This window comes from Coniosporium apollinis (assembly GCF_000281105.1).
Source record: "Coniosporium apollinis CBS 100218 chromosome Unknown supercont1.2, whole genome shotgun sequence".
NCBI lineage: Eukaryota > Fungi > Ascomycota > Dothideomycetes > Coniosporium > Coniosporium apollinis.
This window is the reverse complement of record NW_006913264.1, coordinates 850,013-876,619: the sequence shown is the minus strand read 5'-3', so window position 1 is coordinate 876,619 and position 26,607 is coordinate 850,013. Positions and strand designations below refer to the sequence as shown.

General features: G+C 56.4%; 10 protein-coding genes across 10 annotated transcripts; 5 read left to right on the top strand and 5 right to left on the bottom strand.

Moving 5' to 3' along the window:
• Nucleotides 1-248: 248 nt before the first annotated feature.
• W97_00689 (uncharacterized protein) lies at nucleotides 249-2,030 on the top strand (the record flags this gene model as incomplete). The annotated part of the gene is made up of 4 exons (XM_007778601.1): nucleotides 249-261; nucleotides 314-408; nucleotides 462-728; nucleotides 783-2,030. 4 exons carry the CDS (start codon nucleotides 249-251, stop codon nucleotides 2,028-2,030), a joined length of 1,623 nt encoding a protein of 540 aa, XP_007776791.1.
• A 490-nt stretch (nucleotides 2,031-2,520) lies between these two features.
• W97_00688 (delta-1-pyrroline-5-carboxylate dehydrogenase, mitochondrial) lies at nucleotides 2,521-4,345 on the top strand (the record flags this gene model as incomplete). Its single annotated transcript, XM_007778600.1, has 4 exons — nucleotides 2,521-2,571; nucleotides 2,631-2,738; nucleotides 2,788-3,083; nucleotides 3,142-4,345. The coding sequence occupies 4 exons, from the start codon at nucleotides 2,521-2,523 to the stop codon at nucleotides 4,343-4,345; spliced, it is 1,659 nt and encodes a 552-aa protein (XP_007776790.1).
• Nucleotides 4,346-4,996: 651 nt separating this feature from the next.
• W97_00687 (uncharacterized protein) lies at nucleotides 4,997-7,693 on the bottom strand (the record flags this gene model as incomplete). The annotated part of the gene is made up of 4 exons (XM_007778599.1): nucleotides 4,997-5,926; nucleotides 5,976-7,042; nucleotides 7,098-7,515; nucleotides 7,586-7,693. The coding sequence occupies 4 exons, from the start codon at nucleotides 7,691-7,693 to the stop codon at nucleotides 4,997-4,999; spliced, it is 2,523 nt and encodes an 840-aa protein (XP_007776789.1).
• A 514-nt stretch (nucleotides 7,694-8,207) lies between these two features.
• W97_00686 (uncharacterized protein) lies at nucleotides 8,208-9,073 on the top strand (the record flags this gene model as incomplete). Its single annotated transcript, XM_007778598.1, has 2 exons — nucleotides 8,208-8,508; nucleotides 8,772-9,073. 2 exons carry the CDS (start codon nucleotides 8,208-8,210, stop codon nucleotides 9,071-9,073), a joined length of 603 nt encoding a protein of 200 aa, XP_007776788.1.
• Nucleotides 9,074-11,235: 2,162 nt separating this feature from the next.
• W97_00685 (uncharacterized protein) lies at nucleotides 11,236-13,593 on the top strand (the record flags this gene model as incomplete). The annotated part of the gene is made up of 1 exon (XM_007778597.1): nucleotides 11,236-13,593. The coding sequence occupies one exon, from the start codon at nucleotides 11,236-11,238 to the stop codon at nucleotides 13,591-13,593; it is 2,358 nt and encodes a 785-aa protein (XP_007776787.1).
• A 932-nt stretch (nucleotides 13,594-14,525) lies between these two features.
• On the bottom strand, nucleotides 14,526-16,928 carry W97_00684 (uncharacterized protein; the record flags this gene model as incomplete). The annotated part of the gene is made up of 4 exons (XM_007778596.1): nucleotides 14,526-15,926; nucleotides 16,008-16,133; nucleotides 16,179-16,351; nucleotides 16,403-16,928. The coding sequence occupies 4 exons, from the start codon at nucleotides 16,926-16,928 to the stop codon at nucleotides 14,526-14,528; spliced, it is 2,226 nt and encodes a 741-aa protein (XP_007776786.1).
• A 909-nt stretch (nucleotides 16,929-17,837) lies between these two features.
• On the bottom strand, nucleotides 17,838-19,543 carry W97_00683 (uncharacterized protein; the record flags this gene model as incomplete). The annotated part of the gene is made up of 4 exons (XM_007778595.1): nucleotides 17,838-17,926; nucleotides 17,993-18,131; nucleotides 18,183-19,436; nucleotides 19,535-19,543. 4 exons carry the CDS (start codon nucleotides 19,541-19,543, stop codon nucleotides 17,838-17,840), a joined length of 1,491 nt encoding a protein of 496 aa, XP_007776785.1.
• Nucleotides 19,544-20,912: 1,369 nt separating this feature from the next.
• Nucleotides 20,913-22,821, bottom strand: W97_00682 (uncharacterized protein; the record flags this gene model as incomplete). Its single annotated transcript, XM_007778594.1, has 2 exons — nucleotides 20,913-22,492; nucleotides 22,548-22,821. The coding sequence occupies 2 exons, from the start codon at nucleotides 22,819-22,821 to the stop codon at nucleotides 20,913-20,915; spliced, it is 1,854 nt and encodes a 617-aa protein (XP_007776784.1).
• Nucleotides 22,822-23,935: 1,114 nt separating this feature from the next.
• Nucleotides 23,936-24,715, top strand: W97_00681 (uncharacterized protein; the record flags this gene model as incomplete). Its single annotated transcript, XM_007778593.1, has 1 exon — nucleotides 23,936-24,715. The coding sequence occupies one exon, from the start codon at nucleotides 23,936-23,938 to the stop codon at nucleotides 24,713-24,715; it is 780 nt and encodes a 259-aa protein (XP_007776783.1).
• Nucleotides 24,716-25,042: 327 nt separating this feature from the next.
• Nucleotides 25,043-25,905, bottom strand: W97_00680 (uncharacterized protein; the record flags this gene model as incomplete). Its single annotated transcript, XM_007778592.1, has 2 exons — nucleotides 25,043-25,473; nucleotides 25,524-25,905. The coding sequence occupies 2 exons, from the start codon at nucleotides 25,903-25,905 to the stop codon at nucleotides 25,043-25,045; spliced, it is 813 nt and encodes a 270-aa protein (XP_007776782.1).
• Nucleotides 25,906-26,607: the final 702 nt, after the last annotated feature.

Below are 26,607 nucleotides of genomic sequence, written 5' to 3'. Positions count from 1 at the left end.
ATGCGAAAATGCGAAGGACTCTATGATTTATATCTATCTACGGCTGGCTTGTGGCGGATGAACGCTTCGTCAACACGATATCATGTTGAACTCGGCCTTGCGGCCTTCCGTCGGATTTGCCAGAAGAGGAAACGCATCCGCCCGAAGTTTTCGCGGCGGCCCACCGAAAAGTTCTCGAGCAATCCGGGGTAGCATCGCGATTTTGCAAGCTCAAGACGTACTCGTATTCGAGACACCACACCGCGGAAATGAAAGTAGGGAGTGAGTAACAGCTTCGAATCCGCAAGTCACGGCATTTCTGACGTCTTACTAGAGCCAAAATCGAAGCGTGTTCCCGTTCGCCTGCGTCACAAGATCGAGAAGGCGTCGGCGGCGAAGCAGAAAAAGCAGCGGAAGGCAGCGAAGAATGTAGGACTGCGTGGCGGAGCTTACGACGTTGTCACAGATCTGACAATGTGTAGAACCCAGAATGGCGCTCGCGGCTAAAGAAGGATCCTGGCATACCGAACCTCTTCCCATACAAGGACAAGATACTACACGAGATTGAAGAAAAGAGGCGCTTGAAGGAAGAGGAGGTTGCCCGGAAGAAGGCAGAGGCGAAGGCGCTGAAAGGCGGTTCTACTGCTCCCGCACAGGAATCTGAGGGAGCTGCAGGTGGTGCGATGGAGGAGGACGATGATGCGCTTCTGGATTACGGCTCTGAGGATGAGGATGAAGCTATGCAGGAGGTGAGCTAACGCTCACGGCGGCTGCTGCGCAATTGTGTGCTGATACGTGTTCAGAATGACACGAACCCCATGGCAGCACTCCTAGCATCAGCACGAGCGCGAGCAGTGGAGTACGATCGAGGCAACGGTGCTGACACTGGGGATGAGATGGACGAGGATGAAGGCGAGGAATGGAATGGGCTTGGTGACGACAATGACGTGGAAGCACCAACATCCGCCGCGCCAGCCCGGAAAGATTCGTCACGCAAGGCATTCGACAAGGTCTTCAAGCAAGTAGTAGAGTCGGCAGATGTCGTTCTCTACGTCCTAGATGCGAGAGACCCCGAGGGCACGAGGTCGAAGGAGGTGGAACGCATGGTCATGGCAGCACAGGGTGGCGACAAGCGACTGATCCTGATCCTGAACAAGATCGACCTAGTCCCGCCGCCTGTGCTAAAGGCGTGGTTGGTTCATCTGCGAAGATATTTCCCAACAATACCGCTCCGAGCATCGAACCCAGCACCGAACGCACGTACCTTCGATCACAAGCAGCTCACAGTCAAGGGGACGTCAGAGACCTTGTTCAGAGCGCTCAAGTCATACGCGCAGTCGAAGTCGCTGAAGCGCTCGATATCAGTAGGCGTCATTGGCTATCCGAACGTTGGAAAGTCCTCTGTCATCAACGCCCTCACATCCAGGCTAGGAAGCCGAAACGATGCGTGTCCGGTTGGCGCCGAAGCAGGTGTCACAACGAGTCTGCGGGAAGTAAAGCTTGACAACAAGCTGAAGCTTCTGGACTCGCCCGGCATAGTGTTCCCGTCATCAGCGGAAGCCTCGAAGGCACACAAGGTGGAAGAGCAAGCGCGACTTATTCTCCTCAACGCCATACCTCCCAAGGAGATCGACGATCCTTTACCAGCGGTTTCATTGCTCCTGAAAAGGCTGTCGGCGTCACAGGATATGCTGGCCAAGCTGCTCGAGGTGTACAACCTGCCACCGCTCATGTCGGCAAACGGCGACATCACGACTGATCTCTTGGTGCAAGTCGCCAGAAAGCGAGGCCGGCTGGGCAAGGGCGGCATACCGAACGTCAACGCGGCTGCGATGACAGTCATCACGGACTGGAGGGATGGCAGAATCCAAGGCTGGATGGACGCTCCTGTGCTCCCAGTGGTTACGGCCCGTCTTACTGGCGACGAAGCTGCTGATGCTGCCGCTCCTGTTGGCGATCACAAGGAGATTGTCAAGGAATGGGCTGCGGAGTTCAAGCTAGAAGGACTGTGGGGAGACGACAATACTCAAGGGGAAGCTATGGAGTCATGATCTGGAAAAGAGTATGCGTCTCAGGCATTGGCGGCGTTCAGGAGCTTCTTCGGGTCCACCCCTGGCTGTGGCTTCTATGTCAGATACCGAGTGTTATGCATGTTAGGCAAAGAAAGCCGAGATGGAACAAAATTCTCATATATCAACGCGAGACATGGCCTTTTCTTGTGATGATGCTCTCATAGGTGCCGCTAATAGCGGGCGCAGGTCCGATTATCGGAGTTGAGCCCCACCGTAACTTTTGCAGGAGCTCGTTGAGCCGCTGCAAGCCGAGCACAGCTTTGATGACACAACAGCTGCCACATATATACTCGGGGACTCCTCTTTACAGTACGCGCTACATACCGTCAGTCTCACATCTTCACACTGCTTCATGGGCTCGCTGAAAGGCTTACAGTCTGTTTTCCAGCTTCCTCGAACCCTCTCGCACGCTCAACTACCCTCTCCATCTCTTGCCCCGCGACTGTTGGATAGAAGAACAACCCGCAGCATGGCGAACATTGCTACCTTCAAAGTGCCTCAGATTAACAATGAGCCAAATGTGCGTTTACGGCCCCGCTTGTTGAAGCACCAAGTCGGAGCTGATCAATTGGTTCGTAGAAACACTACGCCAAAGGCTCACCAGAGCGGCAGAAGCTTGCAGACGCTGTAGAAGCACTAAAGAAGCAGACTCCCCTTGAAGTACCTCTAGTGGTGGCTGGCAAAGAGGTGAGCACGGATAATCTTCAAATGCACGCGTGTTCTAACCTGTGCGCAGATAAAAGGATCCTCCGTCCTCACCCAGCACAACCCCGCCTCCCACGCCGACGTCGTAGCTCGATACTCGAATGCCAGCACCGGCGAGGTAAAGGCCGCTATAGATGCAGCATTAGCGGCAAAGCCATCATGGGAATCGATGCTCTTCGCGGACCGGTGCGCCATCTTCCTTAAGGCCGCAGACCTGATAGCCGGGAAGTACAGATACGACATCATGGCGGCAACGATGGTGGGACAGGGCAAGAACGCGTGGCAGGCAGAGATCGACGCCGCAGCCGAACTTGCCGACTTTCTTCGGTAGGCTCCTGTTGTACGTCTGGCTGGAGATGCGAGGTATACTGACCCTCGAGCCTAGGTTCAACGTTCAGTATGCCCAGGACACCTACGCCCACCAACCCGTGCACAACAGCCCCGGCGTCTGGAACCGCGTCGAGTACCGCCCCCTGGAAGGCTTCGTCTACGCCATCTCCCCCTTCAACTTCACCGCCATCGGCGGCAACCTCGCCTGCGCGCCCGCACTCATGGGCAACGTCGTCGTCTGGAAGCCGTCGCCCTTCGCCATCGCCTCGAACTGGCTCATCTACTCCATCCTCATGGAAGCCGGCCTCCCCCCCAACGTGATACAATTCGTGCCGGGCGACGCCGAGGAGGTGACCGCCGCCGTGCTCTCGCACCGCCAATTCGCCGCCCTGCATTACACGGGCTCAACCGCCGTCTTCAGGAGCCTGTACGGCAAGATCGCCAACGGTGTCGCAGAAGGAAAGTATCAGGGTTACCCGCGCATCGTGGGCGAGACAGGCGGCAAGAACTTCCACATCGTGCACCGCAGCGCGGACGTCTCGAACGCGGTCATCAACACGGTGCGCGGGGCGTTCGAGTACCAAGGCCAGAAATGCTCGGCCTGCTCGCGCGCCTACATCCCCTCCTCCGTGTGGGACGCCTTCAAGCCGCAGCTGATCTCCGAGACCTCGAGCCTCACGATGGGCGACCCGACCGACTTCGGCAACTTCATCGGGCCCGTGATCCACGCGGCCTCGTTCGCCAAGCTCAAGTCCGTGATCGACGAGGCCAAGGACGACGAGGAGCTCGAGCTCCTAGTAGGCGGGAAGTACGACGACAGCAAGGGCTACTTCATCCACCCGACCATCTACGCGACCAAGAACCCGCACCACCCGCTCCTGAGCCGCGAGCTCTTCGGGCCCATCCTCGTCGTGCACGTCTACGACGACGAGACCGCCCCCGTCGACGCTTTCCTCAACACGTGCAGGACTATCGACGAGAGCTCCGACTATGCGCTTACGGGCGCCGTGTTTGCCAGGGACAGAGAGGCTATCAGGGCGGCGGAGGAGGCGTTGAGGAATGCTGCGGGCAACTTCTATGTTAACTGTAAGTGCACGGGTGCCGTGGTGGGCCAGCAGCCGTTTGGCGGCGCGAGGGCGAGCGGCACGAATGATAAGGCCGGGAGCGCGAATTTGTTGGCTAGGTTTGTTAGTATGAGGGCGGTGAAGGAGCAGTTTGTTGGCGATGACAAGGTCGGGTATCCGAGTAATGAGGCGTGAAAGGTCTTTCCATCTTTGTGTTTCTTGAAAGGGGGAGCCGTGGTTGTGGAATTTGTTTCTCCAAGGGATGGGTATTCTTAGGCTCTGGGTATCGGTTTTCGAAAAGAATGGGTCTGTGGGGAGGAGTTATGCCACTGAGGGAGAGTTCGTTAGGAGGGAAATGGACGTGGAACCCACATCGCTGTCTATCAATTCAACGTCGTGTTACTGAAGCGCTGATCACTGAAATTCCAGACGGGCTAATCACGTAGCCGTCACATCGCCAGCTATAGGGGAAACGAAACGCTCATGATGAACACGGCACCGCTTGATGATTAGAACCTTCAAGCATTATAGCGTCCAAAACTGTGGCTGCTGAATCTACGCATAAGCAAAACGGAGCCTCCCGCCTCCTGATGAAGTGAGATGTAGATGAATCGCCAACTCTCGGGTCTAGTATTACGTACACAAGCACAACACCCCAGCCGCCCTGCAAACACTCTATAGCCATGTTCGTATCATCGTCCAGCCCGTTCACAGCAAACGCCAAGCGCACAGCCCGACTTTTAGACGCCCACGCCACTGCAGATACCATCCCATCAGAAAACCTTAGCAATATACTCAAGACGCCGTTGCCTTGTTCATAACAGCCGCCCAACCAACCCTCCACCATCACCCAGCCGCCACCAGGATCTTGCCCACATACTTCCCCTCCCACTCCTCCGGGCTCACGCCCTCGAACCGCGCATCCCGCCTCTCGGCCACCCACCGCTCGCTAACCCCAACGCTCTCGAACCACTGCTTCGCGGCTGGATCCGCGTCCTCGCCTGCCACCGCCAGGATGCCGTCGTTGCCCGGTTCGATTACAGTGCTGACTGTCTTGGGAGGGACGCCGCGCATGCGCAGAAGCATGTGCAGGATATCTGAGAAGCGCTCGGCTTGCTGGGAGTAGTGGGCTGGGGGCTTGTCGAGGGGCCAGGGGGCGCGGTGGGGATGTTGAGGAGAGCGTGGTTGGGGAGCGGAGTGCGCTTCTGCGGCTGGAGGAGGAGGAGGTGGTGGTGGTGGTTGCTGGTGCCGGTCCTGCTGGGCGTGCTGCTGGAGCTGTTGCGCGAGCGTTGGTCGCGAATCAGACGTCATGTTGCCATCGACGGGGGGCTGTGGCTTGGAGCCATTCGCCTCAGCCGTCGGAGAATGGGGCGCCGCGCTGCTCTCCCATGTCTTGAAATACCAGCACATGCGCTCGACGCAGGCGAGGAGGATCACGGCGACGAGGAAGGTCTCGAATGGGTTCGCCTGCTGGCGCTGGAGGAGCCGGCGCTCAATGTCGTTCATGACGAACTTGCTGAGGTTCGCGGCACGTTTTTCCGTTGCGGCGCGCAGCTGGAGATGTATGAGATTGTAGGAGTCTTGGTGGGTGGATGGATCGATGGCGCGACGGGGGTGGCTGGTGTTGGAGGAGGCGTTGATGTCCTCTTGGGCCACAGTTGCCGGGGCCGTCGAGGGTGCTAAGGCGGGATTGAAGAAGAACTGCCAGCGGAGGTCTGGATCCACGAGGATACGGGTTGCTATCCATAGCTCGAGCACGGAAATAAGAAGGCGGTCCTGTTTCTCATGTTAGACATCGCCATTGCAGTAAGCTAGGTAATCATACCTTGCTGCTCTGGCTCATGCTGTAAGCTTGAGTTAAAGTAGGCCTCATGAACGAAGACGACTCGGTCTCACAAAAAGTCGGTGTTAATCGCTTGATGTACTGCTCGATTTTGCCAGAAACGTCGTCGATGTCTGTATCGATAATCTCTAGCTCAGCAAACTCATTTGACCTTGAGTTACCATCGAAGAGGGCGGGATCTAGTGTCGATCCTTCAGCCTTGCGACCTCTCAGGACGGTGAGAGTAATGTACATCGAGGTCTCAGGGAAATGAGTAGCTTCTATGCGTCCTGGCACAGAGGCAAAGGGGATCTGTGTCTTGACCTGACCGACAGCATGAAATGACTGAACCGCGTGCAATCCTGCAGAATAGAGAGTGAACTCTTCCGCAACACGTGTTCTGATGCAGGGGGCTTTCCACAACCTAGCGCTTTCCACATTTTGGCACGTGTTACAAGGACTGTCGCCCGAGCACGGCTTCTTCAACATGCGACATCTGAGACACGCGCCTCGCTTCCTGACTTCCTGAACCTCCTTTCGCCGTGAGTCTGAAAACCTGCCTCGTACCTTTGGCTTAGCCGGCTTCTGGTTTATGCTGAAGTCTGTGGTGAAATGAGCCGGTAGCCCGAGCTGCGCTCGTAGCCCTAGTGGGTTTGCCGCTATGGCTCTGGGTTGCTGCGGCATCGTATTCGCGACCTGTTCCTGAAGCTGCGGTGCTGGAGGTTCCACTCCGTTTCCTTGCAATAAGGGGTCGATGTTTGACATGTTTGGCCACGCCGAAGGCGAACTGCGCTGCGGATGGAAGAACTTGTCCGAGATTCCAGCATTAGGCACTTCCAGCTCTGGCTCCATTGTCAGACCGCTGTTCGGCATCATCGCCTGCTGAAGCTCGCTTGCGGCTGATGCTGCCATCTGCAGAGGAGAGGGAACCATCTGCGCTGTCGGCGCGCTGCTTGGTGGGAGCGAGAGGCCTGGAAGGTGAGGTGAGGCGCCAGGTGAGGGCTGTGCACCACCGTATATGTGGATTGAAGGTAACGGTGGTGCGCCGGACGTGTCGAAATGGGTCTGAACTAGTGTGGAATTAGACCAGTGATAGCAGCTCGGTCACGGATCATGGGAACTTACTGGAAGGGTCGAAGCCACTGCTGTCGGCAAAAACATGGCGCTTGTCGTCCTCGACAAGAAAGTCATCCGCGGTGAAGCCAGTTGGTTGTCCCACACTCGCGACAGAGAGCCGCCTCCCACTACCGCCTGCATGTAGGTTCGTGTGCTGCCCGTTTAGGTCCAGCCGCTGTCTTGAAACCTCGGCGAGAGTCTCCAAGGCAGACATGCCCTGGCGCGGTGCAAAGGGCAAATCCACCGTCTGTTCGTTTTGTAAAGCTCTCTGCATAGCGCTCATGGCGTTGGCGACATCAGCCGAAAGAGGGGCCAAGTTTGGTAGTTCATGGAACTGCAGGATCGCGCGCTGGCGGTCCTGCAGCGAGAGCGCGGGACATTTCTTCACGAGGTGCGCGGTGAGGCTGTCTATCCTGCCCTTGGGAAACTGGATGCGGGTTTAGCGGGAGCTTTCCGCATGGTAATTTGAGGCCGAGTGCGCGGACATAGGACTGTACCTTTTCTCCGCATGACTTGCAGGTGTGCGCGTAGCGGTTGCTGGAGTCCTCGAGTTTTGCGCCGCGTTCGAAGTACTCGAGGATGAGTGGGTTCGGCTTGCGACCCATCTGTAGATTTGGCTTGCGGAGACAGGCGGTGATGAAGTGCAGAAATTGGCGGTGAGGTGGTTTGGGAGCGCGGAGAGAGCGACCAGTTCTACCGAGCCATGGCATGGGTCATCTGAAAAGCCTGTTGCGGCATTGACAGTCCCTTGCAAACATCAAGGTGAATGATCCGAACGCGATTCATAGATCGAAGACGTTTGAGATGATCCATATATCAATGCGTCACGCTGCTGAAACAACCATTACTTTCTGTGATATAGAACCATGTGGTTTTTCTAACTCTCAGATTGATTACGAGTCCAGCTCAGTCATGACTGAGCTTTGAGAACGCTACGGGCTACAACGCCGCAACGGCCTCTTGAAACCGCCCTCAGCACTTCCCAAGTTCACCATCTGCTTAGTCACATCTACAGCCATCAAGTTAACCTCCCGAGGTCCTCTCCCCATTGCTCCATCAAGAGGGCGTGGCGCCCAAACAACCACCGCAAGGGAGAAACGGTCATTGCATGTAGCTAGCATGTCAGACACCGCCGACCTCGACTCCTACTATCCCTCCACGTGCCCCTTCTGCACAATTGCATCAGCATTCCCATGCGCGTCATCGACCTCAGCATCAACGACGCTGTCCTCAGCAGTTCCCTCAGAAGAGGCGGCAGATCCGACAAGAGTGGACCCAAATGCGTTCGTCCTACTGTCGGCGCCAGAGGTGCTGGCTTTCCTGGATATCTTGCCCATGACGAGGGGCCACGTGCTTGTTGCTTCGAGGACGCACCGGAAGAAGGTTGCGGATTTGGAGGGGGCTGAGGCTAGTGAGGTGGGTGCGTTGATCTTGTCTTAAATCTCGCTGGATTTCTGTTCCCGTTTTTGGACGTGCAGATTAGGAAGAGCTTGGATGTTTCTTTGGGGAGTGTCAAAAATCGTCTCAGCTTTGATCCGGTGTGTTTGGGCGTGGGTGTAACAACTAGTTCGACCATCAACAGGGAAAGAGAAGCAGGGCAACGGCAGGGCACCTCAATCGATTCTTTTTTTGTCTAAGTTATGCTCAGGACTGTTAATAGCCGCCTAACCTCCCCTACACCAGGCTTCTGGCTCCCCCTGCTGGCGCGCACGGTAGCAAAAGTAACGGGCGTGACGGACTACAACATCGTGCAGAACAACGGCCCGCGCGCCGCCCAGGTGATCCCCCACGTCCACTTCCACATCATCCCGCGGCCAGCATCGCTGCCGCAGGTGGCGCACAAGAGCTGGACCATGTTTGGCCGCGGGCAGCGCGACGAGCTGGATGATGAGGACGGCGCGAAGCTTGCGAGGGAGATGAGGGGGGTTCTGAGGGAGGAGGTGGGGAGGGTTGAGGGGAGGGGGAGGGGGAGGGGGAAGTTGTGATCGGGTGTTGAGGAAGAAGAGGGGGAGTCGGATGAGGGAGTTGTTGTTATGGAGGAGGGGCAGGGGCAAGGGCAGGGGCCCGTCTTGGGCTGAACTGGGGGTTCTAGAGTCGCGAGGACAGCTATGGGCTACGGGAAGAGAAGCGGTAGAGTGTGGTAGATACATTAGAGATGTGGGTTTGACCTACGCAACGTCGCCGTCGAGCAGAAACATGCCGTAAACCGAACACGAAACGGCACATAGCTTTCATTGGGTATGAACACTCGTCACATGCTCACGAGTAGGTAACTCATCGCATGTCATACTATGAGACAGCCTGGATCGCATCTAGCACGCCGTGATGCCAGAACGATCCTGTGCCCTTAAAGCAAGACTGCAAGTCGCGCAACAAGCAGTGGCGCTAGCCGTTTGGTCAACTTCTGCCTACTATTTGCAAGGGCACAATGCAAAGATCGGCCAATCTGAACAAGCGCCCATGGAAAGGTGACCACGCTGGGCGACCAAAGCAGCATAAGGGTGTACTGACTACGACAGACTGACGGTGATTTTGTGCTCGGAGGAGCGCGCGCTTCGTGGAGACGTTCCAAGGTTGTGATCACGCGCTAGGCGGTCGACGCGTGCGAGTGGCCGAGTCGGTCTACGACAGGGGCAGATCCAGTGCGAAGCGGGGCTTGACAGAAATCTAGCAGCGTGGAATAGTCTTAGACTTCGTACTTCGTTCTGAACAACATGCACGCTACCTGTGCTGACGGGTGATAGTGCCAGCGATGGGATGTTCCGACATGCAGAGCCGGCACTTCTCCACCACAGTTCCCTGCAGGTGATGCCCAGAAGATCGCTGCGGACAAGGAAAGCCCTTCCCGGGGGCCGGCGTCAGGGATTGTTTCGTTCCTGCAGCTGGCTTTTCCTGAACCGTCGTAGCCTGAAACATGCTGCAACGGTGCCTGGCTGTGCCTGGCTGTGCCTGGCTGTGCCTGACTAGACCCGAGAAGGGCAGCAGGCGTTCTTTCCACACCGCAGAATGCTGCTCTCGCCCGTCCGGCGCTGAAGCTGCAGAGCCTCGATAAGGCTTCGAACAAGCAGCTAAGTGCACAAGACCAAGAAACGCTGGGCTTTGTCAAGTATGTAGTGGGCCATAGGGTCGGTCGGTCGGTCGTGCTAGGTTTCAGAATGCGCGAGACTGCGTGTGGAGAACCACCTGGGCACCGCAGATCTGGTGGACCCTTTCGAGCGTTGTTGGTGAAAAGTCCGAGTCGTGCTGACGGCAAGGAGTGCGACTTCAGGCCTTCGAGGAAGAGGCCTGAAGACATCGTGCCTCTTCAGCTCATGGCCTGAGTCGACTAGCTATCCCTACAAGTGGTCCAATTGACTCAGGCGATTGAGTTGAGAAACGCAGGCAATCCGGCCTCCCGCTCTCCGAGCCCCTTGGCTGTTTTCCCTTTCCCATTCCATCCACCACCACCACCACCACCCCCCCGGCCCACGATAACCCGTGCGAAGCGCCCTCCGATCTTTCGACCTCCCATCATTCATACGCCGTGCCACCACCGACACGCTCGTTGCACGCATCTTCAGCTTTGTCGGCTGAGTGCCTCTACCCTCTCGCTCGCCCGAGTTCGGCTTCCTCTCTCTGCTGCCTTTTCTTGCGGCTACAGCACCCTCCCTGACCGACCAACCGCCCTTGACGGGCTTCACGTCTCAGCAACGTCTGAACGAGCCACCCTATACCATACCCGTTACGGCAGCTGTGTCACGAGGCTCCGAAGTCAAACTTTTTACACGCGAACGTTGATCGTGTAGGAACAAAGCAGTGTACTGGCATCGACCCGTTCGTCGTGAGTTCAAGGACATCCGCACGCACGACCTGTACCAAGCAATTGAACACAACCAACGTATCGTGCAACTGGACTCCACAATACTAAGAGAAGGAACCGGTCAGGGCTAAGGGCTCTACGGCGGCTTCACACATAGTCCTTCTGTCTCCTCGTCGAAGCATTCCACCTGAAGAGTCGCGGTAAACACAGCGTCGCTATGAAGGCGTAAAGCGAACGCTGAACCTGGTCTCTCCCCGTTACCCGGTACACCTTCCCCGTTCATCTACCTTCATCGTTCGCGCCTTTCATCGTAACCGTTCTGATACGAATCCGTTCCGAACCCACACAATGCCGGCTCCTCGTCCGGATGTCGAGCTGAAAGGCCATTGCTCGGTGGTACACGATGGCACTCTATACACATACTCGCCCGATGCGTTCCAGGCTCTCGAGCTGAGACCAGGTGGAGAATGGTCGCAGCTGGACAGAGGCGTTCAAGTGACAGGAGCAGCATGCGTCAGAGTCATTCCTGATGGCGACCTCAGTAAAGCCGCCCTTTACCTAGTAGGAGGGAGCGTCGACCCCTCAATCACACATTACCCAGGTCTCGAGAGATGGTCGTTTACAGAGAAGAGATGGGAATGGATCTGGCCAGTCACATCCGTCACCACGAACAGACGGAACCACGGCGCCACGTATCTTCCAGCTTCTCAGGAAATCCTCATCTACTCGGGATCCCAGGAAACCGGTAGTAGTTTCGCACCATCATCGGAAACATTTGTCATCTCTGTCCACGCGCCCCATGCCGTCAGAGCATTGAGCGCGACTGCCCCGCCCGTCGTAGCCCCAATGCTCATGCCATGGAACGAAAGTCACGCTGTCATGCTTGGCGGCGGAGCGCAGAATAAGCAAGTCTTCCTCTTCGGTCCGGACCGCGGCTGGTCCGACCTTGGTCCGCAGCTCGCAGAAGGCTTTCGGGATCAGTCCTCGACTCGGGCCAGCATCGTAACAGGCGGTGATGGAAGCAAGATACTAGAGATCTTCAACATGGGCGTCTCTCCGAACCAAGTGACCGGTGTTGTTCTTGCCAATGGAGACGGCTCAGCTGCCTCACCCAGCCAGACGGGGGGAGAGCGGCCCGCGAAACGACGAAGACGAGATATCAATACTGGCGACTGGCCAGCCTACAACAGCACATCCGCACCAACGACTACGAGATCAGGGTTCTCGATAGCGCAAGACGAGAATGGCGTGGCTTTCATCACCGGGGGCAATGCTGATGATCCGCTATCCATATTCGACCAGCGAGAGAATACATGGTTGGACGCGGCTAGTTTCTTCGAAGGCGACCAGGTAGTTGTGATCTCAAGCTTTACTTCCGTGCCAGCATCGCGGCCAATACCATCCAGCACGTCGACTCCGACATCATCAAGCACAGCAGCCGCCACTACACCAGTTGCTCCCGGTCCCAACAAGTCACGAATGCTCACGGTACTCGGTGCCACGCTTGGCGCCATCTTCGGTATCGCAGCTATTTCGATCATCCTGCTTCTCCTCTTACGGTGGAAACGACAACGGCGAAAGCGGGCAGGCGGAGGTGGCTACGTCGAGAAGGACCGCAATCGTCTGAGTTTCCAGGACCAAGGCGCAGAGTTCATGAGTGAGGCCGGAGGCTCAATCGGACACAGTTATACGACCTCGAAGAACATCTCCCAGAGCTCTATCGCCATCATGAGCGGCAAGATCCCCTCTGGCCATAAACGGGGCCTCGGTCCCCACGGCAGCGACGCCAGCACGGCGGGCCTCATGCACAAGAAGAGCCCCCTTGCGTACAACGATCCGGTGGAACTGACTAGGATTGGCGAGGAACAGGAGGTCCAGATCACAGAAAAGCCAGTCGCACGTATTGAACCTCCCCCTCCGGCCGCTGTCCGTGACCCGACGCCCCTAACGGCCGAATCTCCACCACGCCGCACCCGCAGCTCGGGCTGGAGCCGCTACTTCACCAACAACCAGGCCACCAACCTCGCGCGCATGCCTTCGGGCCGGTCCACCTACGCTTCTGACCTCTCACGCTCATCCGCCGGAAGCCATTCCGAGTACACAAACTCGGCATGCCTAAGCCAGCCCTCCCAAATTGTGGCCCCCCTAGACCTCCACAGCGCCAAATACGACGGCCAGCGTCTCGGCCAAGTCCCAACCGGCAGCCTAACGCCCGGCCGCTCTCAAGAACACGTCCCTGGCTCCGCGGCCGCATTCAGCAATAGCCTATCCGCCCACCCCTCACGGCCCCACAGCGACGTGAGTTCCGTCTCCAGCTTCGGCGACCACAACCACGGCAGCAGCACGTCTGGTGCAACGGGCTTGCACACCGGCGCCACGACCTGGGATCCGGTCTCGGACCCCGTGTGGAACGCGCGACCGGTCAGCAGCGTCTATACCGAGAGCTTGCATGGGAGCCCGCACCTGGGCAAGGACGCACCGAGCAGTTTCTACAGCGCGCAGTTTGGGCCGAAGAGCGCGACGGCGAGCCGGTTGATCGCGGGTGGGGTGCAGCAAGGGGATCGGGGCAGCACGATGACGGTGTTTCCGGGTGGTGTGCCAGAGCCTGGGATGCCGGTTCGGCAGGCGGCGAAGGGGAACGTGCCGCCCCCCAGACCTGAGAGGACGGACCTGGGGCATCAGGATATGAGCTGGTTGAAGTTTTAGGAGGAGGGAATCAAGAAGAGACGCCGGAGTATTGGATCCTTCGACACCACCCCCAATCGAGTGGGTAGACCTTGATGTCCGTCGTCCTCACTTCTCGCCAAACATGTCTTTGGGCAGAACACGCTTCGAGGAGGAGGACAGAAGCAATTTCACGCTGATTCGTCTTTCCCTCTTGCACCGCGTCACACACTCTTCAGGATCTTGTTACATTCTTGTAACGCCGTGCATGCCATGTTTTCGGCCCTCTATTTCCTCATCCAGCCGCTAGCAGCTCGAGTTTCATCGTTTCTTCCCATCTCCTTCTGCTGTCCGGATAATCATAGCTTTGTCTTCTTATACTTGCCATTTTCTTCTCGGCTTCGCACTCCGCTTCGCACGCGCTCCTACCCTTGGTCACTCGTTTCAGATACCCCCTTTTTCACTACGCGCTGGCGTTTTGCAGACTTAGATACAGGTATCCCTTGCGGAGTATTCGCTAACCCCATCTTGTTTTGTTTTTCTTTCTTCTCATCCCGCTGCGCGCTGCTTGCTTTCCGTCGAGGTTTCTCTGTTGGCGGCGACGTACGTGTACGTCAAACTCGCTGGGAGAGAAACGGCGCGCGCTGGGCTTGGGGGTTTGTGGGGACGTTACCGCCGCGCTGTCCAAGTAAGCTTAATGAGGAGACGGAGGTCGTTGTCCTATGTGCTAGATACAGCTATCTCAACGTCTGACTTCGCATGAGCAATGTTGCAAGGGTGACGTTCTCGCTATCCAGAACCCATCTCATCCCAAAACTCCCACTGCGCCCGGAACAGCCACGCGCCCGAATCATGCCTGCCTCGACATGCCTGACCTACCTTTTGAAGAAACCCCCCACGCTATGCATCCAGTATCCCAGCTTAATCCAAACCAAGAACATCCAAACCCCAATACCCCCCCGCCAAAGCACCCGCTAGCAAATCCGCTGCTCCGGCGACCTCCACGGCACGCCCAACGCCTCAAAGATGCGCCTCTCGCTCCTCGCCTCGACCAGCGTCCCCCGCGCCGTCCTGGTCCTCCCCGGGCCGCGTCCCACATCCCTATACAGCCCGCGCTGGTTAAGCCGCATGCCCTTCCTGCTCGCCAGCAGCCGAATACTCCGGTTGAAGACGTCGTTGCCCGTGAAGTATATCAGCGCGGCGCCGATCTCCGCGGGCGGCACGAGGAGGAGGTCGATGCGGCGCCAGACCTGCGGGTTAGGGGCAGGGAGGCAGGACGCGCCGAGCCACTTCGCGCCGGCGGCGTCGCCGTCGCGCTTGTGCGACGTCGCTAGTGCGGCCTTGAGGAAGCCCTGGGCCGTTAGCTGCGGGACCAGCGTCTCGAAGACGAGGCGCTGCAGATGGGCCAGCCCGGCGGAGCCGTGCGTGATGACGAGGTCGATGTCGCCGGAGTCCGCGGCGCCGCGCCTGTAGGATCCGCCCACGATGACCTCGGCGGCCGGATCGAGGCGGCGCAGACACTCGCGCACGACGGCGGCGTGCTGCTCGACCTCGGCGCGCGGGATGCGCGCGTTGAAGTCGTCGTAGTGCTCCAGCCCAACCTTCTGGCTCGGCGAGAGTTTCGCGCCCGCGAGCGAGGACAGGGTGCGGAAGCCCTGCGCCACCCACCGCGAGGCCTGCGCGAAGCCGACGCCGTAGATGCGCAGGAAAGTCTGCAGCGCGGCGGCCGCGGGATCTTGGTCCGCCAGCGCGTTGTCTAGCCGGCTGAGGCGGTTTGTCCAGACGATCTCCTCGATCTTGGCGGCGAGGCGCGCGCCGACAAAGGGGAGGCGCTGCGCTGCTTCCGCCGTGCTGATTTTGCTGGTCTGCTCTCGTAGGCTGGCAATGCCTTTGCGGTAGGCGATGGTGCGCCAGTGGTCGTGCGTCTGATCGTAGTAGGCGCACATCTGCTCGAGGACCTCGATCGTACGGGCGTTGGGGTTGTCGATGGAGGCTTTGCCGGTGTGTTCGTGCATGCATTGGAAATTGGATTGCCAGGACTGGAAGATGGCTTTTGAGGACTGTTTGAGGAGCTTCACCGGTTTCTCGTCCGAGGAGTCATCGGCTGAGGAGCTGCTGGGGCGGCTATCGGCTGACTCGTCATCGGAGTCTAGAGGCTGGAGGGCACTTGTCAGTTGGTTCTTCCGTGGCTTCTGATAGGGAGGTCTTACGAGGTCTTCGAGCACTTTCGCTTCCGCAATAGCGGCGGCCAGTTCATCATGGTATTGGTCGGTAGTAAGAGACTCAGCGGTCGTGTTTCGTTCGACAGGACGAGACCTTGCCATCATAACATCCTGCGAAGGCGGGTTGCTGCTTTCACTTGCTTTCGAGGGCGTCTGCGGCTCCCGAGCCAGGACGTCTCGCTTGGCGGGCTTGAGCGGCAGTGAACTCTGCGTAGACGGAATACTCGTTGGAACCACCTCCAGTGCAGTGGCTGCAGGTTTAAAGCCATCGACTTGGTAGCGAGCCTGATGAGGATCAAGCCGAGTACGGAAAGCGATGCAGTCCGCAGGATAGATTTCATTGACTGGAACTACATCATGCTACACCTGTCAGCGGTCGTGATAAACCGAGCTGCTTCAACCTACCGGTAAGGCGTCTAGCTTTAGGTACTTTAGAAGCTGGGTATAGTTCATGCTATTGTCGGCAATCACGTGCGTGATACCCTCAGCCCAGTCCTTGATCCACAGCGCCCCGTACTGAAGGGCCTTGGTGATCCGCATGCGCCTCGCGGGATGGGTGTCGTTGTTTGGGAAGAAATCTGCCAGCTGGTCAGTCATGTTCCAAAAAAAAGCCAAGCGCTTGTCCGTACAGAAAGCCAGATCCTTGAAAATTTGCTGGTCTCCCGGGACCATCTGAATAGTTCCCGCACGCTTGCGCTTGCCGGCTGCCCTGGGCATCGCTGAGGCCGCCATCATAGATGATCGAAGGGATTGAGGATCCGTGACGCTGTGGACAAGCTCTGCGGGCTTCGTGACATGGAAGGAGCGGAGAGGTGTTTCCTTCACCCTAGCAATCGCCTGGGAGACGACAGAAATGGGAGCTTCAGGGGCTGAGACAGATCGCACTATGGCGGGCGTAATCGAGACTTGAGGGCGCTCGGTCGTACGTTCATTCCTTGCGCTGGGGGTAGCTGTTGCTTGAACATGCGGCGACTTAGCCGGCTTGACGGACGGTCCTTTCTGTCTACTGGCGGCAGCAATCTTTGTCTTCGATGCAGAGCGCTTCAGCGCCGCGATTGATTCTTCCAGTCCTTCGTCGTGCTCATCATCGCTTTGGTCGAGAGCGAAGAGATGGTTGAAGAAGCTGTCCTTCTCTTGACGTTGCTGCGTAGCCATCGCGCCGATGAAATGCAGGATCCATGGAGCGAGGAGCTATCGAAGCAGCTTGACCTAAGCAAGGCGCTGCGTGATTTGATGTGAATGGGGTGACACTAGAGCCAGTAACGGGTTAAGGAAGCCGCACACAAGACGATTACCGCTTTACCGCTTCTAGTTTTCCCGTGGGCTCATAAGTCATCCCGAACATGGTAGGACTTGAGCGAGTGAGATCGACTGGCCTGGTGAACACGGAACACTGAGGTTGAGTTACTGAGGACACCAAGCCTGCACGATATCACGTGACGGATCCATCTCGTGTAGATTCCATCGAAATACTTCAGTTGCCAGAGCTGAAGAATGCGGATTGGCACACGTTAGCAAGTCAAGGCTTCACAGACAGCAGGAGAAGTCGCGCACACACGGTTGAGGCTGCGCATGATCTGCTACAGTACAGTGTAGTTTCGCACTCTCCAGCCCGTCTACCAGCGTACATTCTTCCTCTCCTCACCCTTCCTCTCCCACGTCACCCACGTCCGTCAAAGTCCAGCGCAAGCCGGACTTATCACGAGTGTATCTCCTCCCCCCTCCACTGATGTATCCAGAGCAACGATTCAAACCCATAATGCCGTAAACAAACAAGAAAGCCTAGCCCAGCCCATGCCTAGCAAGTGATGGAGAGAAAGCAGAAAAGGAAAAGCAGCATCCAAAACCATGGAAGAGACCCCAACGCCGATGATATGAGATATTTCCGCCCCCAACAGAACGGTGAGAAGGGGCTGGGCGAATGCGAGACGGAGGGATACGGGAAAGTCGCAGCGCGGAATCGGAGTCGGCAGGCGGTTGTCGCAGAAGAAGCCCCAACGCGGTGGGCAGATGGTTGGCGATTTGGCGATTACTCGTTGACACGGGAACGAAGAAGGCTGGGCCTTAGGTCTGTTTGGCGCTCTTGGTGGTGGCGTCTTCGCCCAAATAGTATGGGGCCCACTTTTTGGCCCATGCGCGAAGGACGATGGAAGCTGAGTAATAGTCTGAGCAATGTTTCTCCACAGGCAGATAGTGGTTTATGAGAGTATATAGCTTACCTTTCAGGAACTTCTTACTCGCGTACTTCTTGAAGAAGGCCTCGTGAACAACTGGGCTTCTAAGATAGTCGATCATGAGCAGCAGCACAGGCTGGATTTCCTCCTCGGTGTAACCGGCGTAACGAGCGAGAGTGGCGTCCTGGATGAGTTAGCTTTAGTTGTGTTTGTAGAGAGATACATTTGCACTTACCCAGTCTCCACGCTCGAGCACCAGACGCGCCAAGTACATTGATGCAGCGGCGATTCGGCTCGGCTCGTGCGCGATGAAGCGGTGATCTAGACAGCTGATTTCGAGTAGGTATTTGCCGAGGGTACGCGTCTGGATGTCGTAGCTATCGGCCTTTGATATTCTCCGCAGGAAGTTCATCGGGTTGGGATAGCTGAGATCGTAGTTGAGGGCACCGAGGACGAAGCGCTCAGCGCTCAGGATCTCTTCTTCCGTGAAGCCATCGTCGGCGACATGGCGGAAGTTCTGAACGTGAGGCGACAGGACCTCCTCGTATTTTGACGCGATGAACATGGCTGTGACACCAACCAGTTGCAGGCGGTCAAGCTGCACCACCTTCATGGAGAGGAACCGGTCGATGATGTTCACGGCCAGGAAGAGCGTTTCCGGTAGTAACCGGAACCGGGTGTGGACCTCGAGCAGCCAGTCCACGAGTATACCTCGCATCTTCCATTCCAGTTCGCCTTGGCTTTCCATGTAGTTAGGGTTTGCCATCGTGGTCAATTCCAGCTCCCTCAAGTACTCGAAGATCTCGACAACGTATTCGGCAACCATCAAAGGATCATCGCCGTCCTCCTTGTCAAGATCCGGCACCTCTTCCTCCTCAACAGCTTCCGGCAGTGCTGTCGGCGTGGTAGACTTGACGGTGAACTCTTTCTTCGCAGGCATGTTCGATTCGATCTCGACAGTGACCGTCGTCTTCGTCGTCCTACTCGAAGGCGCAAGGTTCTCCGTCGTCTCTTCTTCCTTGATTGCCTTCGTGCTGGACCCCGACACGTTTCGCTTCTTCGACACGTTGCCCACGACGCCAGACCCACTCGCAGGCCGCTTCAACTCATGAGGAGCAGTGTTCCTGTCCTTCGGACCAAGAATGGTACGCGTCGAGTTGGTCCGCGAGGGCTTCTGTATCCCGGTCGGCTGTGCTGCTTTCGAGACGAGGCCCGCTTTGCCTGCAAGCGGCTTCTTCTCCTTGCCATCAACTACTTCAGCACCTTTGGCGACGTTGCTGACATCACCGAGTGCAGCGCGTTTTCTGGGGTGCGCGGTGCCAGTGACGTTCGTTGCCGACTTCTTGGTTGCCAAGGCCTTCTTGGGAAGATCGTGAGCGTCTGAAGTTGTCGATAACGCGGCGGCTTTCGCGCGTGTCAGACGTGTCGTGCCGGCGTTCTCGTCATTCTCATTGGTGACAGCGGCGAGACGCTGTCGGGCAGGTCGTCCCTAGAGCGATGTGTCAGTGAGGGAGTCTTTGGGGTGCAGGCGCGCGCGGAATGTTGATGTGTGACGGTGATATCAACGCGATGGCAGGATAAACTTACGGCAGGCATTGTTGCGGAGAACGAGAAGCGACTGGTGATGTCTTCGCAGTTGGAAGGAATCCACAAGGGTAAGCGTATATCGACACTAAGCGGATGCTGCTGCTGTGACTATATTCTGTTTTGACGCGACGTTGGCGTTCGCTCGCGAGTCAGATATCTTCGGGAGCACACGTACGTCTAGCCCGGCAGGACGGCCGAGTGTATCAGCAAAGATACGAGAGCCGGCTCGAGATGCGAGGTAGTAGATGCTGGGAGAGCACCAAGTACCTGGACGCGCTCGAAGGGTAACCGATGTTGCTCAGCGATGGAATGGCGGATCCCGAACAGCCCGGTGGAAAAGGCGAAGCTCCCGGAGAATGGTTGTGTCGGAGGGCAAGTCCAGCTTAAGAGGAGGGCGTTGGGTGTGGGTTGGACCGGAGAGGCTGTTCGAGGGTTGGAAGTGGGAGGTAGTTGGAGAGCACTCTCGCGTGTTGAACTTTGTTGTTTGGGCGACGCACGGACCGCACGTACGTTAGTGGCTCTTTACGTGCAAGGTGCGAGCGAGTCTGAGCGAGGCGCGACGACCGCGTCAATGGGGGCAGAGGCTACGCTTTGCGCGAACACAGCGAGGGCAGAATGCGTTGCGAGCGGGAAGGTGCGCGTGTAAGAACAAGCTGCGGCTGCTGCAAACTTTCAATCGGTATTGTTTTTGAGTCGGGGTTTTGCTGGTGGAGAGTTGAGGCATCCATGGATCGCAGGAATTCGCGGTAGTAACTCTGTAACTCTTCACGTGATCGAGTGGCCGGGCAACGTCACTTCTCTGATCGGCCGCGTCTGCTTCCGACCAGCGCGACGGCTGCGCGGTTAGAGCGCGACCAAGTGGCTTCACGTAGACAACGATCAAGAGGTTCACGTGTGCTGGTGAAGAGAAAACGGCATACGCTTTAAGAGGCGCCATGTAGGCAATCAAGCATCTGCAAGGATGCCACACCTCTCGATCAAACTCCGGTGAAAGTCTATACTCGCTCGAAGGCCAGTCGAATTGGAATGCGGGCGGCTTTGTTCAGCTTAAGCAAAAATTGTAGGCCATGGACGTTGACCTAGGAGAGCTTCGTGGTCTTGACGATTCAGTAGGAGCGCCGTCACGATCAATGGTGTTCTTCACGATGCAGCTGACCACACTGCTCATGACTGCTCGATTAGAAGGTCATCAGAATATCAAGTAGCTGGTAGGGCAACGCGCGGTTGGTGACTATACATTAAGCAAGCATAATTATGTATTGTATAGTCCAGACCTCGCCCCAGTAGCGCCAGATGATTCCATCCCACTCGAACTCCAGTCGCTAAATGCTCCATACGCGGCCAACACAATGCACTCGACAAAGCACCTGTTCCATCATTAAGTCCTACTAGCAGTCCTCCGTAAACTCCTCGCTCGACTCGCAGCTCTTGGTCGACTCTCACTCCTGAAGGATTCTCTTGTGTGGACGCGATCGATATCGTAAGGATTGTCATTCCATCCGTCCTCCCTGCCTCTTTCACTCCTCACACTCCTCACACTCCTCCCCGTCTTGATCCTCTCAAAGCGCGGCCGTTCTTCCTCAGAATCAATTTCCTCAGTTTCCTTTTCCGCCTCCTTCTCCGCCTCACCCTCATGATCGGAGGTAACTTCCTCCTCCTCAATATCAGTCTGTGGGCGGAGCGACTTCATGAAAGCGTCAGCCTGCGCGGCGTACTTGCACTTCATGCGAATAGGCGCGCCATATTTATAGAACAAGAACGGAAACGGTGCGCAAACCAGCGCTAGGAACGCCGGTATAGTCGAAGCCCAGTGGATGCCAAGGCTCTCGTACATCTGCCGCGTAAACAGCGGAAAGGCGGCGCCGAAAGTGGAACGGATGACAGAGCTCGCAGCGAGAACGGAGGCGGCGAAGATGGTGTACGAGTCGATGAGGTAGTTCGTGGTACCGAGGAAGACGAGGACCATGCCAAAGCCGAAGGGTACGCCTGCTGCGATGCTAACCATCCAGTGGATGGAGGCGTAATTCGTCCAGGCGAACCAGAAAAGCCCGACAGGGAGCGCGATGCCGCCAATAATCGTTGGGGGCAGACGAGCCTCAGGCGGTGCATATCCGCCTGACTGCTCGACGGCACGCTGGTAGTATTTGTTGTCTACGAAAATGACGTAGAGCAGCGCGATGATCATCCCCAGGAGAACGCCGAGGAAAGCGAGACCGCCGATACCGGCGCTCCATCCACGCTCCTGTTGATATACAATTGGGAAGGCGCCGAAGAGCATGTACAGTGTGCCGTATATGATGGCCGTGTAGATGCTGAGGATGAGAACGATCGGTTCCCGGAAAAGCAGGATCCAGGGCCGTGTAAGAGAGGTCTTGAGCGCTTCGCCAGGAGTAACCTTCCCACGATCCGCATCGCTCTTGCTAATATATACCTTTCCAGTCATCTGCGACAGCTTCGTGGCACGTTGCCTCAGCAGTACAGGCGCATATGTTTCTGGAACGAACAGCACAGCGAAGATCCACATGAAGCCGGCGAAGATCGCAACCATGCCGTTTATCCATCTCCAGCCTCTGTATTGGCCAAGAAATCCACCAACGATGGGTCCGAGGGCAGGACCAGTAAACGGAGCGGCTGCGAAGATGGCCATCATGAGACCACGCTGCTTTGCGGCATACATGTCAGCGATGACACCGCCGCCGTTTGTCAACGGCGATGACCCGAAGGAGCCGGCGAAGAAACGGAGGATGATCACGGATTCGATGTTTTTCGCGCCCGCTGTGCCGGCATTGAATGCGGTAAAGGCTCCAAAGGTGATCAGGTAGGTGATTTGCCGTCCGTATAGCTCGCTCATGGGTGCGAATATAAGTGGACCGAGGGCGAAGCCCAAGACGAAGAGTGAGAGACCGAGGATGGCGATCTCTTGGCTTACGCCGAATTCTTGTATAAGACCACCAATTCCTGCACCATGCATCGTTAGCAGTTGTTTAGTGCCATCGTTAACCATTTGACTTACCGCCAGAGAACGTGGATGAACCGAACGACACGCAGAGCGTCTCAAACGCCACCGTAAGGGCGATGAGTAGTTTCGTAGCTGTCGAGAACAGCATGGGGTTGCGAGGGTCGTTGTCTATCCATTCTACTAGGTATGGGTCGTCTTCTGTGCCAGATCCCTTGTAAGGCCAGTTCACAATCTCTGGCGTGACTACTTTCTGGTCCGCTACGATCTTCCAGTACGGTATTGGTGTCGTGCGGCCGGCTTCCGCATCTGCCCCGTCTTTCTTCTCCATCGTGATATAGCTCTTACTGCTGCCGATTGACGCCAGCCCTTATGCAACACTGTGCTTCAACGTCGAATGGTTCGTATATCTCTCGAGATTGGTGTTTAGGTCGGATGTATGACAGCGGAAAGGGATTTGGACCAGCACTTGAAGGTTTTATGGACAGGATGCAATCCTAAAAAAGCTTTGGGCTGGACTTCCATTTTAACTAGACGCCCCTCGAAGATAAGTCAGGTTCGTACGAAAACGGGCGGATAGCGGAATCACGACCAGCCGCGGCAAAGTGATGTTTTCAAGGGTGACCCGTAAGGCTGGTTGTCGGTGGCTTGAGATCCGTCAGAGCCGTTTGAAGGAAAAGGCAACCGCTAGGCCGGTTCTTGACAGCTTCGGGAGCGACGGCTGAGCCGTTCGGTAGTTCGGCAACTCAAGCTTCGTGGCTTCCTCAAGCGTCGGCACCGCCGTCCGAGCCTAGATGACGACAAGCATTTCAGGAGCTCGCATAAGCATTCGCACGAGCTCGTGTTTTGTCTGCGACGAGCTACACAGCTGGGAACGACACCTATCTTCAGCAGCTGTGATCGTCACTCCGAGCTCTCTATGGACCCACTCCGTTAATCCCGGCCGCGCTGCATCAGGGGGTATGCCGCGTTAAATGCTGAGTTTCTTACCGCTAGGTTCTGTTCAGAAGCATACCAAAGCCAGGGGGATTGGTATTTCGACTCGCGTCGATACAGTGAAGATGATTTATGAGAACGTGGGATCGGTAGGTGGTTCTCAGAGGTGAGGAAACATTGTCGTTTCCTTTACCTCCGTTGCTGTATTATTTCGCACTACAACGCGCAAACGGACGGTGGAGATGCAGCAGGTCCCAGCAGGCTTGGCGCAGAAGCCGATTCAAGGTGCGGGGTTTTTCCAACCTCCATCGACTGCAGTTCATCCCCTCTCCTCCTTGAACAACTAGCAGGTACGGTACAGGCAATCATTCTGGTCCATTGATTAGGCAAGAGCTAGGTGTAAGCCACTTCGTTATTTTCGGTCCTGCAAGGCAGCGGCAAATGTCTTTACTGTGTAGACTCCTTCAAGATCAAAGCAAGCTCCTTTGAGCTCAGGAAGGCCTTGGGATATGAGATCGAGCGCGGATGTGGAACCCTCGGCGGTGTTCTCCAATACTACAACCTACGGCTCTACCTCCCTGAAGCTGCTTTACCATCCCTTGTGCCCCTTTTCCCGCAAAGTCTATATGTACGCCATTGAGCTCGGGCTTGAGGAGCTCGTAGACCTTAAACAAGTCGTCGTGGCACCGACCCACTACAAAGGTTGGAGTGATAACGTGCCCGACGTTGCTGTCTTCAATCCTCTAGCCAAGATCCCCGTACTGGCCGTCGGCAGCGGAGATGGAATCTTCGACAGCAGTGTCATATGCGAGTTCTTGGGCAACATAGCTGCTAAGAGACAGGAGGCCGAGACGGGAACCGCATTGGACGTGGTCAAAGATATGACTTACTGGCGGCTGCGAGCGATGGAGGCTTGTGCTGGCGGCATGCTTGACGCTGAGATTCTAGTTGTCTACGAGCAAAAAGTCAGGCAAGAGAAGGGTGTACTGTTCCAGGAGTGGGTCGATGGGCAGAGAGCAAAGATCACACGCGGCTTTGACAGACTCGAAGCGGAAGCGAAAAGAGGCACGTTGACCATTCTCAAATCTCCACAAAAGGCGGAGATACCAGAAGTAGCCGTTGCTGCCGCTTTGGGCTTCTTCGATATCAGGAAGGTTGAGTGGCGGCAGGGCAGAACCTGTCTGGAGAAGTGGTTCAACGAGTTCAGCAAGAGGAAGAGCTTCACAACAACAAGGCCGAATATAGATTGGAAGAATGGGAAGACGGTCGAAGAGAGCTTTAAACTCTGATGCCTGGTGATCGAGATTGACCTGGGGATCATCCGGACCACCAATGCATGGATTTGCAAGAAGCATGAGGGGATGAACGAAGCCTCGGTCCAAATGCAGAGTTCAGGCGGGCCGCTAAATACGAGGGCCATTAATCTGTAGGGGCGTGTTGCTGCCATCGGGCACCAAAAAAAGCTGGATTGAGTAGAGCTTCAAGCTGTTGAAGCAGGCTTGAACTTACGCAGCTGCAGAATTCTCTGATCAGCCAGTTGCATATTAAAGCAGTAACTGCGAAGCCATGCAAAGATTTGTCTATCTGCAAGACTACTTCGCGCCGCTTACTTCCGATCAATTTGCCAGCTCGGAGATCGCACTGATTCTGAAGTTGGTTCTTGGGAAATGAATTCTCAGCTCCCTGCCATCTTTGGACTTCGCGGAGATAGCAACTTCTCGGGTGTCCAGCTTCACGAGAAATCCATGGTCATGGTGGTTCATGCCGGAATCCGTGGGCCACACCTCTATCTCCTGCCCTTTTTGCAGGCCCAATGGATCAGTATGGTCTACCGACCCTTCCGGCTCCGCAAATTCCGATGATAAGACCGCCTCGACGACATCGTTACTGTCCATCCAGGACACCGGCGCGTCTGTTTCTCGAAGCACCTGTCTGAAGCGCTCCGTCCAAGCAAAGACCTTGGGGAACCTAACATCTAAGGCATATTCGTCTGGAATAGCGCCCTCCATCCAGGGATCGTGGAACAACCAGTCCCAGGTCCAGATACCTGAGGAACGCGTCAAGGAGTGTCTGAGGGACTATCTGTTCTTAACGTACCATTAATATCAGCCAGCGTAGGATTCTTGGTCTTCAATATCCAGTCCCGTCCATCTGCGAAGAACGTGTGCTCCAACATGTCAAGTGCCGCCACGATATGGCTCAGAGCCTCTCGCCTCGCTTCATCAGGGGCCTCAGCACTGAGCTTGTCTCCCGCCATGTCAGCGCGATCGTCCCTCCAGGCCTTGTCTATCATCGGATATGTAGGAGGCAACAACCGCGCAACGTGCCAGAAGAACTGATCGTTCGTCCACGTTTCCAGCAGCGCTTGAATGCCTTTCCCTTCGGGAGATCTTTCACTGAGTGTCCCCTCAGGATAGAGCTCCTCGAGCTTTTGTATCATCAGCCGAGTATCGCAGTAAACGTCCCGCCCTATCGACATGATGGGTATACGGCGGTACCGGACGCCCAATCCCTCTAGCTCAGGACGTGGTAGTCGGTTGCGTACAGCCTTCACAACGTTAGAGTAAGCTCTTGAACAACACGAAGCCCGTTCAAGAAGAAATTTGGATACGATCTCGATTCCGCGTAGTGCTCAACACATGCTCTCCGTCCTCTCGCTGTCTTGGAGCCAATGTGCGCCAATACAAGCCGCGCCTTTTACGCAAACTCACACATTCTGAGTATTCAATTCCCCTGAGGTCGAGGTACCTGGCGAGTGTCATTCGTATGAATCGTAAAGCTGTCCTGGAAAGATCACTACCATTTCATGCGCCGACTGCACACAGATCCTTCGTAGGCGAAGAGTATAATCTTGTGCTTCTGCATCTGATCAAGCCGTACGAGCACAGGGTTGCTCAACAGGGTGCATTGCCAAAACCAGCCAGATAACATTGCGCAGACATCTTCGAGCACGCGACCTGAAGAGCCGACCCGCGGAGTCGCATCCGCTGTGCATGTCGTCAAGCTGCAGATCCGATCATCTGTGGCTTGAAATGCGGGGACACCAGATCTGGCTCAGGGGCCCCTTACCCGTACCCCGCAAAACACCAAGACCCTGATGGTGGTTGGTGATGTGCGGAGGGGTTGCCAAGTGATGTCAGCTCGCGGATTGGGGGGTGAGCTCTCACGGCTATATGCCCCT